Source organism: Callorhinus ursinus, unplaced genomic scaffold (assembly GCF_003265705.2).
Source record: "Callorhinus ursinus isolate GAN/ISIS: 27379988/994484 unplaced genomic scaffold, GSC_fseal_2.0 scaffold47, whole genome shotgun sequence".
NCBI classification, from domain to species: Eukaryota; Metazoa; Chordata; class Mammalia; order Carnivora; family Otariidae; genus Callorhinus; species Callorhinus ursinus.
This window is the reverse complement of record NW_027397109.1, coordinates 5,508,445-5,524,851: the sequence shown is the minus strand read 5'-3', so window position 1 is coordinate 5,524,851 and position 16,407 is coordinate 5,508,445. Positions and strand designations below refer to the sequence as shown.

Genomic DNA, 16,407 nt, shown 5'->3' with positions numbered 1-16,407 from the left:
TGACTTGACCCTGAGGACGAACGTGATTCCAGACAGGTCCGAGGGGTTGCTTTTGAACAGCATCCCCTTGTAACTTGAGCTTACTGCATTTGGGATAACACGGGCGCAGACCAGAAATTCCATCACTTCCCAGCCTGTCACCTGGCCCTGCCCTGCCTCATGGAGGTGCAGGAGAGCCGTGAGAACAGACACTTGAGTCTCTATGCAGGAACTCTGGAGATCATTCCATGATCTCATGGAGCAGTTTTCTCCGGGCTGGAAAATGAAAAGCCGGTGACCCTGTGCTAGGAAAGATAATGAATCAAATGGTGGACCTGGGCAATAAGCTAGTTTTTTGTTTCCCGGCTCGCATAGAGGCTGCAGTGAAGCTAGTACAAGCCATAATTCATACAGGAAGATGGAATTTGGTCCATGAAATGGGGCAGCTGGGGTCCTGTCCCTCCTCTGCCACTTACTCACTCTGTGACCTTGGCCCAGACACTGACCCCCACTGAGCTCAGTGGCCAGCAGCCTCAGGACTGTTGTGGAATGTTCCACGCTGTTGTGGAAACTTACAAGCGAGCCCACGGAATAAGCAAACACACCATCTGTACACACAGGGGTGTCGTGAATGCTCTCCCTTCCCCCACACCTGGTCCCCCTCCCCCACTGGCCTTAGAGCCTGTGAAATAAGACGAAGAACTTTCAGAGGGGAAATCATTTTTCAAGGGCAACCCCAGACACCTGAGTTTTACAACGGTCATTGATCATTTTCAGGCAGAGACCTTGTCAGTTTTGCATTTGGTTTGAATAGACCCACAGGATTGAGTTCTTGCCCTGATTTTTACATACATAATAATGACACCTGCAAAAGACATCGAAACCCTTCCTGATGTTCCTGGTCAGGAAGTGACTCAGCCGGGCTGACCGCCCAGCCGCCAGGGCCTTGGGTACCTTGTGTGGTCATGGGGTGCCATAGGAGCAAAACAGGCATAGCTTCAGGAGCCTTCTCCACTCGCCAGTGCAGTTTCCTGGGGCCCCAGCCACCGTCTGTCCTGCCCTGGAAGGACCCCCTCTCCAAGAGTGAGTATGAAAACACCTATGGACGTGTCTCCTGCATCAGGTGGTTCCAGGGCCCATGGTCCTAGTCAAGATCTGATGAGAAAAGGGATGTTGATGTTGCCTTTAAATCAGCACGCGGATATCTCTTTTCCCCACATACGCAGTTTAGTGCCAAATAGGCACGGATACCGGGTTCCAAGGACACAGTAATCCCATTTTCCCAGGAAGCAGGTTTTTGTTTTTTTTTTCTTTTCATTTTATAACCAACTTACATTTAAAGGTCTTTTAATGGTAGAGGTAGACGAGTCAAATGCCTACCTAAAATATAAAATTCATTCGGGTAGCTACACATTCCTATTTAAAGGTTTATGTTTCTATTTTAACTTAGAAATACTGCTGTTTTCTTTCTGTAGCATATTATAAAGTCAGACCTGATGAAGCTGCTGTGTGTGCGGGGTCAAAAACGAGTGAATATGAGCAGTTTTGTAAGGTGCAACCGAACACTTGCCGGGTCTGTCTTCATCATCACTCACTCTGCCTTCTGAGCCATCTGCTTGCCAGATACAACCTGTCACTGCTGAGTTCACAGAGGTGCCACCTCTTTTGGAATCTGTATGCGCTACTCTCACTGGATAGTCCCTCACAAGCTGGGGCATTACTTAGCACTGTGTCTGCGTGACTCCGCTCTGCATTGGCGTGACTCCGCCCTGCATTGGCGTGACTCCGCTCTGCATTCGCGGGATTCTGTACTACGTCAGGACACTTAACCTTCTCCTTCTTTCATTCTGTTGGTGTGGACTCCCAGTCTCTTTGTATAACCACTTACCAGCTTGCTTTTAAGTGATTTTCAAACATTTCTTAGATCATCCTCCCTCATTTGTGATTATGAAGTCATGCCTCCAGGAGATAGATTTCTTTGCTTCCTTTTTTTTTCTTAATCCCCAAGTGATCTTGCTACAAATAATTAAAGACACCCCTTATCCCTGCCCCTGAACTGTGAGAGGTTTTGTTCTCACTTAAGTATAAGGCAACTTACTCTTTTCCAAGAATAATTTTGAGTGAAATCCGTCTCCCCCTTATATTCGAGCATACCTGTCGCCAGTGTATAAACTCAGCAGGGCAGTAGCTGGATGTCCTTTCTGGCTTAATTATACATTTTTGCATATGGATCCTCACCAGTTCACTGTAAGAAAAGAGAGCTCATTATACTCTACACAGGACACTGGGCAGAAGTTCCTGACAAATCAGAGGTTCTCAGCTCTGGGTGCCCCTTCTAAGGATACTGATCGATTGGTCTGGGACATTGAGGTTTTTAAAAACTTATCAGGTAAACCCCGCAACAGAGCCCAGCTCCCTCCTTGATGCCTTCCAGGTGGAAGTCATGTTGCTATGGCAGCCATCCCATGTTCAAGGTCTCCTATTGGTGGGACCTCCCCGTGTGACCTCATCCCTCCACCTCGGCACCCCTCAAACTTCCCTGGGCCCCGGGTGCCAACTCCTGACGTCTAGGATGGAACCCAGAAATCTGCGTCCATAATGCATGATGAATTCTCAAGCCCACAAGCAGCCCCTGCCTGGTTTATCTAGAAGTTAGGCTGGGAAGGGAGACACAACGCTGAGGCCCTGGGGCTGGCCTTGCCCACAGAGGAGAGTGCTTGTTCTGGTTTGAACATACCAGAGCCCACAGGGGGGGCTTCTGGTTCTCCCACCACTTCTGTGATTTGAAAAAACCGGGGCCCCTTGAGAGCACCATTCCCTCAGAGACTCTTTATCCTTGTAAAGTGAAAAAAAAACACACACAAAAAAAACCAAAAACCAAACAACTATGATCCTGCTTGTCAGACTAGAACACTGAGGAATTCACCTGGTGCACACAAGTTCTTTGGGGAGCAGACAGTACCCCCTTGGTCACAGACAGTACCAGCAGTCTCCCACTGAGCCTGTGCCTGGTGACTCCTCACAGGCACCCCTGCCCCGGGACAGCCCCCCTCCAGCACAGGCCGAGGTCAGGCCTGACTGGGAGGAGACAGGGAGGCACATGATCCAGACGGCACCTGGCATCGCCACCCCATGTGGCATTCAAAGGACAGGCCCTGCTCCCCTCTCTTTACCCCCAGGTGCTGGCATGAACTCCAGCTGGGCCGTGGCACCTGAGGCCTTTGCTTTATTAAAGTTTTGCAGAATGCTCTCAGAACCCCATAAATCACGGGTTGTATGGGTGCTAGGGGACCCCAGATGGAGAGAGTGCACCTGTGGACCCAACTTTCTGGCTGGAAGAGACCAGCTTATTGGAAACACAGTTCCTGGGGCTCCTGGGAGAGCGAGCAAGGGCCCAGGAGCTTGGAGAGCAGGATCAGGGCGGAGGAGCTGAGGAACGGGCAGGTTCCCCGGTGGAACACTTTGAAAGGGTGCAGAGAGGGACAGGAGGAAGGCAGAAACTGCATGGGGAAGTCCTACCAAGTACACTCAGTGGGATGTCTGCTGAGCTACACTGGGCTGGTCTTGGCAAACCCAGGTCTACAAGGGCTGGAGGTGCCAGCAACTCGGGCCTTGGTGTCTGAGTTAAAACCATGAGCCACAAATAATATGTGACTCCATGACTCCATGATGCAAGAAAGGTTGCACTTCCTTTTCTCCCAGTTAATTCTGGGCCCCAACTCTCCAGGCTTGCGGGAAATTCAACCCCGCCCGTGACTGAGCTCCCCTCTATAACCAAGGCCAGGGGAAGACTCCAGAGCCTCACGTAGCACAGAGCACTGGGGAGACGCCTGAGGTCATCATGCCCAGCACCTCCTGGGTGCCACCAGGCCACCCTGTCCACTAGCTCAAGAATTTGGAAGCCCAGCTTTCTGCTTGGAACAGGGGTAGAGAGGGTGGGAAGTGACATGCAAGCCTTATAAATTAATATTTCAGCGACTATCTTGTGTCTTAGCTTGGGCTGCTGAGATGAAATACCATAGATGGGGGGCGGGGCTTAAACAACATATATTTATTTCTCCCGGTTCTGGAGGCTGGGAAGTCCAAGGTCAAGGTACTGGCCGATTTGGTTCTTGGTGAGGGCCCACTTCCTAGCTCAAAGTCGGCTGCCTTCTCACTGTGTCCTCATGTGGCGGAAGAAAGGCTCTGGTCTCTCTTCCTCTTTTTATAAGGACACTAATCACATCATGGAGGCTCTGCCCTCATGACCTCATCTAAGCCTAATTACCTCCCAAAGCGTCCCCCCCACCAAAAAAAAATCATCCCACTGGGGGCTAGGGCTTCAACATGTGGATCTGGGGAGACAAAGAACATCCAGTCCATAACATCTTGAAACAGGCATCTGTCAGGCAGCTGGTGTGCAGCCAAGCCCCCTCGTCCTGCATTACCCCAAGCACCTGGGAATGACATGTAGGGGCCAGGCACAGGGGCGGCTGCTTCGTCGAGCCATGGTCATGGCTGCTCTGCCCAGGTTAGGCCCCAGCTCAGACTGTCCCTGTCTCCGGCAGTGCTCCTCGACCTGTGGGAAGGGCCTGCAGTCCCGTGTGGTGCAGTGCATGCACAAGGTCACCGGGCGCCATGGCAACGAGTGCCCCGCCCTCTTGAAGCCAGCAGCCTACAGACAGTGCCACCAGGAGGTCTGCAATGACAAGATCAACGTGAACACCATCACTTCCCCTCGCCTCGGTGAGTGGCCCCAGGCTGCTGGGAAGGGCACTGCCGCCCCCAGCCAGCGAGTCCCCGCTGGTGGTAGAGGTCTAGAAGCCAGAAAGCTCCCCCAACCCCCACCTTGCGGCTTATCCAAGCCCTGGAGAGGCCAACGCTTGTCAGCTCTGTAGAATGTCAGAGGTTTCAGAGATGGGATTTCGTTCTTTGTCATGAAAAAGACGTCTGCGAGCGGCGACCTCAAACACAACAGGAGAACGCCCAGCTAGGCACTCTGCCAAAAGTGAGGAACACGGGCGGGTGGCTCCCCGTTAAGGTTTTGGGGCTCCCATGCATGAGGAGGGCAAGGGGAGGGGCATTCTTCCAGAAATGAAGGAGCTGGGGTGTCATTCACGAAACCTTGGTGATGTTCCTTAAGCTGATGCTTGAGAAGAAAGCAGAGGTGGTGATAGGTTGGAGTCTTGAATTCAGTGGCATGGGGAGGGAGAAGAGGAACGTTTAACATGCATTTAATGGTTCCTTTTAACAGTCTCTGCTTTTCCAAATAGAAATCCCTAAGGAATATTTTCCTCCCCAGGGCCCCCCTTTCCCTAAGGCTGGAATGCAACCAGCACAGAGGGGGCTTCTAAGTTGTTTCACTTGGGGGAGGGGTGGTCTTTGAGTTTGCAGAAGGGCACTCCCAAGCTCTGCATGCACAAACCTCCTTGGGATGCTCCAGAGACCTCCCTCCGGCAGGATCTTCTCTCCGCAGGATGACCCTGAAGGAGGTTTAGGCCACTTGCTTGCGCTGTGAGCTTCTGCTTCGATGGGGCCTTTGAGGCCCACTGCCCCATGTCATCCTGTCTCATAAATGCCAGCAGTGGTGGTATCCTTCGCCAAAAAGTAACAGTGGGTGCCGCTTAGCTGAGAAGCAGGGTGCACAGTGCCCTTGCCCAGAGGAAGCAGCCAGACTGCCATGCTCTTCCAGGTGGTCAGGTTAGACACAGGAGCGCGTCCCCTGTAGAAAAAAGCGACATCACGTGGCCCTGGCAGGGGGCCTATTTCCTCGAGTCCGTGCTAGGCTCCAGCCTGTGAGTGAGGGCAGCCCCAGAGTGGGTCAGGCCGCGAGCCCTCCCTGTGCATGCAGCAGGTTGTCCCCATGCCATCCGTAACCCCTGGGCTCTGTCTCTCCCCACCATGCCCTTAGCCGCTCTGACCTACAAATGCACACGGGACCAGTGGACGGTGTATTGCCGGGTCATCCGAGAAAAGAACCTCTGCCAGGACATGCGGTGGTACCAACGCTGCTGTCAGACGTGCAGGGACTTCTATGCAAACAAGATGCGCCAGCCACCACCACCGTTGCCGAGCTCATGACACGGGGCCCAGCGGTCCCCCAGCGCTCCAGTGCGTGGTCTGCATCCTGATGACATGGCTAGCTGAAAGCCTGCCCACCTGAGAGCACACCAGTCCTGCGGCCGGGACCCCCCCACCCCACCCAGAGCACACCGCCGCTCACCCACAAGGCTGTCCCAGAAATCCAACCGTATAGAACCTGAGCGTGGACTTGATGTTTGCTGTTAGCGCTTTTGTACTTAATATATTGTTAACAGCCACTGGATGGCTTTCTACAGTAAGGAAAAAATAGGCATGAGTCACAAAAATATTGTCATTTCTAAGGTTCCGTGTACCTCAATGGGAACACCTCTGACAGACCGTTGTTGAAAGAAAGAGATGTCATTGAGCACTTCTGTCTTGGCTTTCTTTTGATGTTTGAATTCCCGGTGCTTGATGTGCCATGGGGGGATTATCCCCCAAAGGAGACATTTTACATTAAAACAGGCTTTATTCTGAAAGCCGGCGGCACCCTGGAAGGAAGGACAGATGTCAGCGAGCCTCTGCTAATGGCTTCTCCTGAGAGGACCAGGCTGCCAGAGCCCTTCTTGACCACACAAGAGTCAGCACTTTGCCTCCCCACCCATCTCTGAAAACATGTTCTCTGGATCGTGGGCCTCATCTTGGAAGTTGTGTCCCTGACAGTTTGAATCTCTATCAGCCAAGGATGCCAAGGCCACGTAGTTCTGCATGCCACCTGTGTTGTGGAGAATATTCTGGAAGTGTCTGGGTTTGGGGAGGCATCTAATTTCTATACTCTACTGTCCACCGCATCAGGAAACAGAAAGTCTTTCTTCAAGGTGCTATGAAATGGGATGTATGTTAATTTGGGGGATGGAACTGGTTCCTGGCATAAAGGTGAGCTCAGGACAGCTTCATCCGGAGTGTATGGCCCCTCTACCTTCTGGGGGCCTGAAGTACTCCAGGCAGTACTTCATAAAGTTTTTCTTCCCATTGACCTTGGCCATCTACCTAAAGTTGATTCTTTCTAGAACCTCTGGCTACTTCGCCCTGGCCTGGGACTGATTTCCTCCAGAAGCCACTCAGCCTGGTGTGCCAGGATCCGTGGAGGAGGGCCCCCCGGCCAGGATCACTGCACAACCCCCGCGCCTTCCCATAGCCCAGACCTTGCGGGAGCCATCATTGTCACGCTGTTGTCGTTGACCCATCTTAGTAAGGCAAGGATGACTCTCAGAAAAGCACGAAGAAAGTCTTTCCCACCGGCAGCCCCTCAAAACAGAGCTGCGCCCTCTCCAGAAGCCTGGGCAAATGACAAGAGTACAGAAGACTGTGGAACCCTGCCCGCTTTGGGAGCTGGGAGGGAGAGGCTCTAGATGCCAGGAGGCCTGTTTCGCTCAGCAACTTGGTGGGTGTTTGATGGGTGCTTACGTTCAAGGACTTTACCGTGATAACTGCCCCCCCTTTGCCTCTCTGATTGTGGCCAGGGGGCCTCACGTATGCCAATCTCCCTGGGGTCAGCTCCAAGGACTTCCCGATTTATTGGTGCTGTGTTCATGTATCTGCTTTTGTTTTTGATGATGTCACAACTTTAGGGCTAGCTTAAGCCTGTTCCAATGTATGATTTTTCATATTCCAGAGACAGAGAAGTGGTAGGGATGACGAGAAATGTGTGCGATTCCACTTGAATCAACGAGAAGTATCGAGAAACCTGCTTGGGTGCTGTGTGTAAAGGACTGAAAGAATGCCGGGATGGAGTGAGCCATCCGGCAGCGTAACCCCCTCACCCCCCAATGGTTGCACCAGAGCCTGTGCAAAATGCTATCCTCCCCAGCTCAGGCTTGGTCACCAACAGAATCCCGCAAACCCCATTTCCACAAAACTCTCGAATTCTTGGGGTGCTAGGGTTCCATGTTCCCCTCAGCCCCCAGTGGGCTAAACTTCACCACAAAACGTCAGAAAGATGGCAGCCTCAGACACTGAGGAGCAGAGCCGGGATGGCCAGCTAAGGAAGCCAGGGCAGCCTTCTTTGCTCATGCGCACCCTCGTACCCAAGCTGGGCAAGCCCAGAGGGGAGCCCTTTCCCTGGTGCCTCTGAATTACCCCCCACTGGGTCCCTTGACCGTATCCACTGGATGCATCTGGTGAGGGCCTCACACCTTCAAAAGGCAGATAACTGATTTGGTTCTTACTAAACACCCCGTTGGTTCCCCCAACGTCGGTGTCTTTCTTGACCTCTTTTAGCTCACGCCAGAGCACTGTTGCTCTGAAATCCCCCAGCCCGCCTTCTGTTTATGGCACAAGCAATGGCCGATGTCAGCGAAGCCAGCCTGGCGCTCTTGTACAAAAGACATTGATTGAAACCCTGTGATCGCAACAGTGACGTTTCTTTATTAACACTACCCTGTACTGTCACTCAAGTACTGTACCTTTTTGATTGCACAAATGTGTTACTAACTGCAGAGTCTTACGACCTTATGGTGCTACTTTCGTGGGTACAAATGAAACCCTCTCACCTGACCATGGCTTGATATTATCAGAACACAGGGAAAGATCCTCGGCAGCAATAATATCATTGCTTTGCTCTCTTTTCTTCATTTCAGAGTCCAATGTATATATTTTCCATTAGTTAACTTACATTACGTACTGTACCCATGGTATTGTTGTTTTACTTTTTGGTGCTGGTTTTGAAAGAAAAAAAAAGAACAGAAGACAAACATTGGACACCACTGTAAATGAAAAATTAATCATTTCATTGGAAGTGAGTCGAACATGTTTTAATAAAATGTTTTTCCATAACAATTTTAAGCTGTCTGTGAAGTAAAAGACAAAAACCAGTCCTCGAGCACTGACAGAGGGAGGCCTGTCCTTCGGCAAGTGGTCCCGTAGCTTGCCTGGAACGGCATCCCGACCACAGCTGTGGACGGTGTCAGAGGTCGCTGGTAAATGCAGTTCTGGCGGGTGGCTGGTCTCCCTGAGCAAGCACTAACAAATCATCCGTCCCAGGCCTCACCCCGGTGTGGCTGCAAAGCCCTGGGTGGGGACAGGAAGGCCTGACGGCTGTGCCGCGAATCTGTGTCTGACACAGAGCAGCAGTTACCTCGCTCGCAGAGACGCCCACGCCCCTCCGTGGGGGTACAGTGACCCCTGGTGCGGGGCCCCTGCAGACCGGGCCCTGGCCACACCAGAATGGGCACCTACTCCCTACAACCTGGCTTTTCTACCTTTAGCCCCCGCCTCCCCCACCCTGCCAACGGTCCATTCAGCTTCCCTCCTTGTGCAGGGGTGAGGTGGAGCCCTGGCTCTGCAGTCCTCCCAGGCTGAGGACATGGCAAGGGTACCACACTGTGGGACCCTGTCTGGGCTTGACGCAGAGCAGGGATGTCACTGCTCCTCCTGGGTGGGGGAGGCAGTTCATCTCCTTCTGGCATCAAGGAGAAAGAGCTCCCCAGCCAAGAACTTGGAGCTCCATTCGACAGAGAGCACCTCCTTTGAATGTTGGAGCAGCCCCCAGAAATTCCCTGAAGTAAAGACCATTTGTTTAACAGACAGCAAAAAGTGCCCACAGCACCCCCAGTTGCCAGGAAACACAAGCCTGTTGCTTGTGTTAATTCTCATTAATCATCAGCCACCTACCTCCGAGATCTGTTGGTATCTTCTCCTTTCTCTGAGAGCTCTGATCTCTCTGGAACTTCCAATAGCCCCGATGGTATGTCGTTTCTCCAGGAGCGGCGGCGATTCTTGGGTGGCCCTCAGCAACTTCAGTTTGGTGGGTGAAATTGACAAGCTCTCGCTCAGCGAGTGTTGAGTGGGTTTCTAGTAGGAACCAGGCACTCCCTGGAACTGATGAGAACACAACAGAAGACCAGGTCAGGAGCCCAAAGCCCCACTGAGCAGACAAGCCTGGAGCCCTGGACGATAGAGAATGAGCGAGAGCTGCAGGAACTCCAAGAAGGGAAAGGTCAGGACCTCCTTTGTGGGTTTGTTGATTGGCCTCTGGACACAGGAAAGAAGGGTGGGGGTTGGAACTTCCACGAACTCTCCAGACCGCTCCACTGGCTCGTGCCCCTGTCCTGTATTAACACAGTATTCTTGCGTCACCAGACCTTCACATGCTCCATTGCATCTTGTCCTCAGCAGCCCCTCTCCTTTGGGACATCCTCTTCTCGAAGCTTCTGGACCACTGTCTCCTGACTTGTCTCCTCCTTCAGCTCCTTCCTAGCTCTCCTTTCTCGGCCAGCTCTAGGCGAAGGAATGCCCCAGGGTTCAGCCCTAACCCCCATCTCTCTAAATACTTTCTCCATAGGTCATGTCACCCAGACCTGAGACTTTGAAAACTAAGCACGTTCTGGTATCTCCCCAATTAACATCTTTGGCCCTGACCTCTCTCTTGACCTCCGTGTTCATACATGACCTCTCCATGTGCACAGGCAATCCTGCGGGAAGCTCTGGGACTGGAATGGCCCTTCAGAGTTATCCCAAATCTGAGACTTGGTGGGGAAGGCTCACCTCTGCTCCATGTGACATTAGCTGGGGCTGTTCAAAGCCCAAGTAGAGGCTGGGATTATCAGAAGGCTCCCATGCTTGCCTATCTGGCAAACAATGCTGGTCCTAAGAACCTCAGCTGACTTTCAGCCAGAACACCTACACGTGACCTCTCCGAGGGGCTGCGTGGCAACCCTGAAGCACAATGGCAGGGTTGCGGTGCTCAACACTCTGAGAGAGAGCACGACTCTCATGACAGCTGGGTCACTTCATGCGACAACTCAAAAGTTACACAGCGTCACGTCCACCATCCTCTAATAGTTAAGGTAGTCACAAAGGCTCACAAGTTCAGGGGGAGGGGACAAAGAGTCCATCTCTTGCTGGGGAGAGTGGCAAGGTTCTGGAAGAGCAGGTGAGATGAGAGATATTTAGCCATTTGGAGGAAGATTCGCATACCCCCAGATGCAGAATACACTCACCCTTTCCCTAGAGTTGCATCCCACTTCAACATCATGGTCAGGGTCAAAGCCCTGGATCTCATCATCTAAGTCAAGTGCAGGTGCAGGTTGCCTTCCTCCTGTGTGCAGCTCCCTCAGGGAGAGCTTCTTGAACACTGTTTCTCTCAATGTAAAGACCAGGGAACTCAAAAGAGACATTGTCTTCTCCCAACCTCCAACACCCAAGAGAAAATGGTGGGATGGACACAGGAGAACTGATATAGATACTCTCTATTTAAAAGGAGGGAAAGGGCAAGCACATGGTAGCCACTGTCCATAGCAGGTCTAAAGTCCGGCTTGGCACGTGTGGCCAGCTCCATCAGCCCCAGCCCTACTGCTGGCAAGTGATTCTCCTGGGACTGCCTCCAGGAGCCAACGACACTTGCTGTTTGTTGTGATTCATTCTCAATGGTAGGGGAAGCAAAATGCAATCAGGTGCTCTTCCCATCGGAGGGGATGTCCTGGCATGCTCTAGACCTCTGGACTCCTAAACATTTCACTGACAACATGTGTCTTTGAACATTCACAGTAATTATCTCGCACCTGCTAGAGCACAGGTATCTTACTAAGGCCCCCGATTTACGTGTCTCTTCTTGCTTATCTGCTCTGATTAACAGGATATCATGGATGCAGTGGATCAGTGTGGATTCTGCGGAGGGTCTGGGCAGTCCAGGCCTTCTGGGGCTATATTATAACAGAGTGTTAACAAAGCCCTTGGAGGAGGCTCTACATCATGGCTACTGCTGCCTGTCACATGTGAGCGTGAATTACTCTGGTCTTTCTCTCCGACAGATGGAAAAGAATGCGTTTCCTAGCTTCATAGCCCTATACCTTGTATCTTGAACCTTGTCAATCAGCTCTAGAAAAAAATACCGCATCTGGCACAGCAGTCCATTTGTGGCTAATTCTATGACAGTGATTAAAGCTGTGGTAGTCCACTGTTATGTGACAGGACCAAATCTAAATTTGTAAGGGCCCGACTGATGACTTTAATGGGGATATGATGGGATAACCCCCCCTGCATTCTTTAGGGCCTTCAGCATGACGCTCACATATGCCACCCTCACTGGGTGGCAATATTACTGTCGACTTACTTTCTTCCCTGGAGAGAGGGAGGCCGTTGCTCAGGCTTCCACTTGGCCTTCCCCGCGACAACAGTGCCTTGTTCCACAGGCCAAGTTAATCCATTCCAAGTGCACATCCAGGGACAGGAGGAATGATCACTGGGTGACCATAAGGAACCACTGGGCCCACTAGGAGCCAAATCTGGACCAAGGCTCCATTTATTATCTATTCCCTTTCTCTCCCTAGTCCAAAGTAGCCAGGGGTATTTACACTGGTTCTACCTCGAAATTATGCCTCTAGTCTGTCTGCTTCTCCATCTGTCTCCGCCGACACTAGGCACCAAGTCACAGACTCCCACCAGGACCCTGCAAAAGCTTACTGACCATCTCCCTCCCTCGTTTCTGGCTCTTTCCAGTACATTCTCCACATGCCAGTCAGAGCAGTATCTCCTGAACATAAATCCAGCATTCCCCCATTTAAAACCCTTCAGTAACTTCTCAGCCCTGGAGTTTGCTCATCTCAAGGCCCTGTGTGATCTTGCCCCTGCTGTCTTCACCTGCCACACGGTCGTGCGCACACCCACATCAGCCACACGGCCTCCTTCTGTCGGACAGTCCTCCACCCTCTTCCCCACTTTGGGGCCTCTGCAGGTCCTACTACTTGTGTTGTCCGCACCCTCTCCCCAGCCCCAGTTCTTCCCATGGCTGATTATCTACATCCCTCATGCCTCAGCTGAAATGTTATTCCTCAGACAGGCTTCCCTTGAACTCTGAAGTGACTGCCCAGTCACGGCGGCCATCTTTATTCCCTCCTCAGTGCTTACCACAACCTATCACTAGTCTGTTAACCTGTTTAACTAGCATGTTGTCTGTCTGCCAGTCTAGAACGTAAGTGCCACCAGGGCAGAAAACACATGCCTCCCTGTGTATCTCCACATCCCCAGTGCCCAGAATGTGCACGCGCTAAGTGAACGCACTTCCCCTTTGCTAGTTACAACTTATATTACTTAGATTATTTTCAGATAAGTTCAGGATTGTACCAGAAGATGTTTGTACTGGATAAAAGAAGTGCACTCTAAATTCAATGATTTTTTTTTTTTTTTTTTGCATATACCTTGAGTGATACAAGTATTTGGACAACTAGCCGTAAATCAATGAAAACAAGATGTTTGCAGGTTTTCAAATTCTCCCCCTTTTCAGCCACCCCTTGCCAACAGAGACAGGTGTTTCCGGAGGGTTGCCATGGTGATCTAGAAGCTGTTTTCTCTCCTTTTCATTTCATCTTTGGAACAGGAGAGTGACAGATTCAGGAGGCAAAGAGTCTGAGGTTTGGTGAGGATCCTTGTAAAGCTTGATGGGGCGCCACCATCTGGTGCTTCTGGAATAAAAGTTTAACTGTGAGGCTCCAGGAGCTGTCAGGATAGGCTCATGTGCCTGCAGGCTGGGATGCAATGCAACGTGGGTGCTCACTGTGGGGTTTCCTGTACGACGGACACTCGTTACTCCCCCATGCACTATGAAATTGTCATCCCCTTGACTCTGAAGCCCTTCTCAGAAAAACAACCCCTTCTTGGGCCCAAGCAGCTTTGGGGCACCTGGTAGCCCAATCGGTTGGGCATCCGACTCTTGATTTCTGCACAGGTCTGATCTCAGGTCTGATCTCAGGGTTGTGAGATCAAGCCCCATGCCTGGCTCTGCGCCCAGTGTGGAGTCTGCTTGGGTTTCTCTCTCCCTCTTCCTCTGCCCCTCCCCACTGCTCACTCGCTCTCGCTCTCGCTCTCTCCCCGAAATAAATAAATCTTAAAAAAAAAAGAACCCAAGCAGCTTCAGCATTTCAGGGGATAACTTTCAAAAATGACAAAGAAATTAGGTTTTCCTCTTAGAATTCCTTAGGAGAATGCTGGGATTTCCCTTGGAAAAGACGAGGTCTACTCAGGTCTGGGGGACTCCATCCTTCTATAGGAAGGTGAACCAAAGGGTCCCTTAGTAGACAGAGCCCAGTCAAGCTAAAACAAAACTCCTTTCCAGGAGAGTGATGAGGATGCAGATCAGCACATAGCAGGGCTGCCTCGGGCCCCACCCCGTGACTGCCACTTACCTACAGTCCAACACAGAGACGTGCAGGTTGGCCTAAATGAGGCTCAGGGAGAAGGAGTGTCCCTGCGGTCTCAACAGGCTCCTCCCCGCGCCTCCCATAGTCTCTCTCTCCCCTCCGTTCTCTGTGTTCAACATTCTCTCTTCTCCATGCTTGCCATCTTTTTGTCTTACTTTCTGTCTCCTTCTTGGGTTACATTTATTTATTCTCTCTCTTCCTTCCTCTACCCATCCCTCCTTCACTCGTTTCTTCCTGGTCACTGTCTACATTTTACCACTCCTTCCAATTTCGGATGATTGTGCACTTCTGACTTTGGGCCTGTTGTTGATGTAGAAACTTTCACTGAGGGCCCACTCATGGGTCCCCAGGGAAGAGTGAGTTCCTCTAGGGACTGAGTTTCCCCTGAGTCTTTAGATGACTGAGTACCCTTTACAAATTCACTCTCATACCACTCACCCAGACTCCTTGCAAACTAACTGTTCTTTAGAAGTTTTAGAAGTCTCCCGATGCTCACTTCCAGCTTAATTCTGTGTGTGCCCATCACACGTGCAACATTCCTTCGGCTAATGATACACATCAGCAATTGGCTTCTTGCCACTGAGGTTAGTTTTAATATGCCAGTTGATGGTTATAAAACAGTAATTCTGGAGGTTCCATCCAAAGATTGCTATGTATTAACACATTATTAAAATAGTATATCACAAGGTCAACATTCCATTGTAATTGTTGACCTATCAAATACAGAAAATTTTTGAAACTGCAGTGGAAGCCAGGTGTCTTTTTATTAAATTGGAATTCAGTCAAGGGAAGAGAGAGTGTTGCAAATGTTCAGCAATGTTGGTTTGATGTGGTAATGATTTTTGCCAATATTGTTTTCTATAAAATAATTATATCCATATATATTACATTAGAATATATTTCATTTGTATTCTGCATACATCTAATGGACATACATGCGTATACACAATGCCTACATGTGAAGTGTGACCGCAGGGTTGGTTAACTTGGGACGTTCTGGTGTGCCTTATATAATGGCCCTAGAGCAATTTCAGCAGGATCCCTGTGTCCTCTGGAGCAGTGACTGCATGGCTCAATTAGGACAGAGGCTCCCAAGGCAAATGCAACACCCATCTCAATGTAAAAATGATGGAGTATCAAATTTGTTTATATCATGACGTCTATACTAAATGACCGTTTTACAGGCTAAGTCAATACACTTTGATGGGGCAGTGTGGTGACTGTAAGGTGGAGGGAAGGATGAGTGATGATGCACAGTCCCCTGTCCTTGAAGAAACATAACAATATGTTGTTGTATGTACCCTTCTCTTGGCAAATAGTGGCTCTGCCCAAATGTGGAAAAATATGTAACTCAGTTCAAAACTAATAGGGCCATTGGCCTAGCATTTAGGATAAACAAACCTCTGCCCAAGGAGTAATCAGATTTGCTGTCTTTCAGATGGCTGTAATTCAGCAAAGCCAAGTTCTCAAAGTTTGAGTGCCTCCCTTGTAAGCACCATGAAATGACTTCTCTGCCTCCAGCATTGCACTGATCACCAATGTCACTTCATAATGACATTACTTGTGCTTTCCAAGCTATCGATGGGTCAAACTACACTGGATAGTCCTGTGCGGTTTGCTGTCTAGACCATGCCACCCAGCCATGGTGGATGGACATACCTCTCTGCACACAGCCAGTTGCAGATATAAGCCAGACTCTGACATGGCTATTTTAGGATGCCCAAAGAGATAAATCAAGAAGTAGCATACATTTTCAAAGGAACAGGAAATCATGAAACAAAATCAAGAGGATAGGAAAAAGAGCCAGCAAGAAAACTTGTAATTAACAAGCAAAGTCATTACAATGAAAAACTCAAAACACCGGATAAACTCTAACGCTGAAGGAATCAGAGTATTCATGATTGGAAGGTAGGAATGAAGAATTTCACCTAAAAGGCAGTATTGAGAAATGAAGTTTTTCTGTGTTTGTTTGGTTGGTTGGTTTTAGTGAAAGTGTCCTTAAGAAAGAGTGAGAACTGTTTGAAAGGTATCAACTTTTGTCTGATAGGAGCTCCCAAGATGAGACTAGAAGAAATGGCAGAGAAGCCATATTTGGAGAGATAGGATGGCCAAGAATTGACGAGAGTCATGAGTTTTTTAATTAAGAAAAACTTAAGTCATGAGTTTTTATATCAAAAGTTGCTGCAAATGCTGAACAGAATAAATAGAAATAAATCTATACCTCACACGTCGT

General features: G+C 50.1%; 1 protein-coding gene and 1 long non-coding RNA gene across 2 annotated transcripts in view; one reads left to right on the top strand and one right to left on the bottom strand.

Annotated features, from left to right (window-relative positions):
- Nucleotides 1–2,182, bottom strand: part of LOC112840042 (uncharacterized) — an 8,771-nt gene extending 6,589 nt beyond the window's left edge. Inside the window, exon 1 of the long non-coding RNA XR_003212370.2 lies at nt 2,134–2,182. This is a non-coding gene — a long non-coding RNA (uncharacterized lncRNA). The remainder of the gene's footprint in view (nt 1–2,133) is intronic.
- ADAMTS17 (ADAM metallopeptidase with thrombospondin type 1 motif 17) overlaps nt 1–8,817 on the top strand; it is a 359,075-nt gene extending 350,258 nt beyond the window's left edge. The window contains exons 24-25 of the mRNA XM_073882500.1: nt 4,527–4,704; nt 5,870–8,817. Coding sequence (XP_073738601.1) covers nt 4,527–4,704; nt 5,870–6,039 — 348 coding nt within the window. The 3' untranslated portion in view covers nt 6,040–8,817. The remainder of the gene's footprint in view (nt 1–4,526; nt 4,705–5,869) is intronic.
- Nucleotides 8,818–16,407: the final 7,590 nt, after the last annotated feature.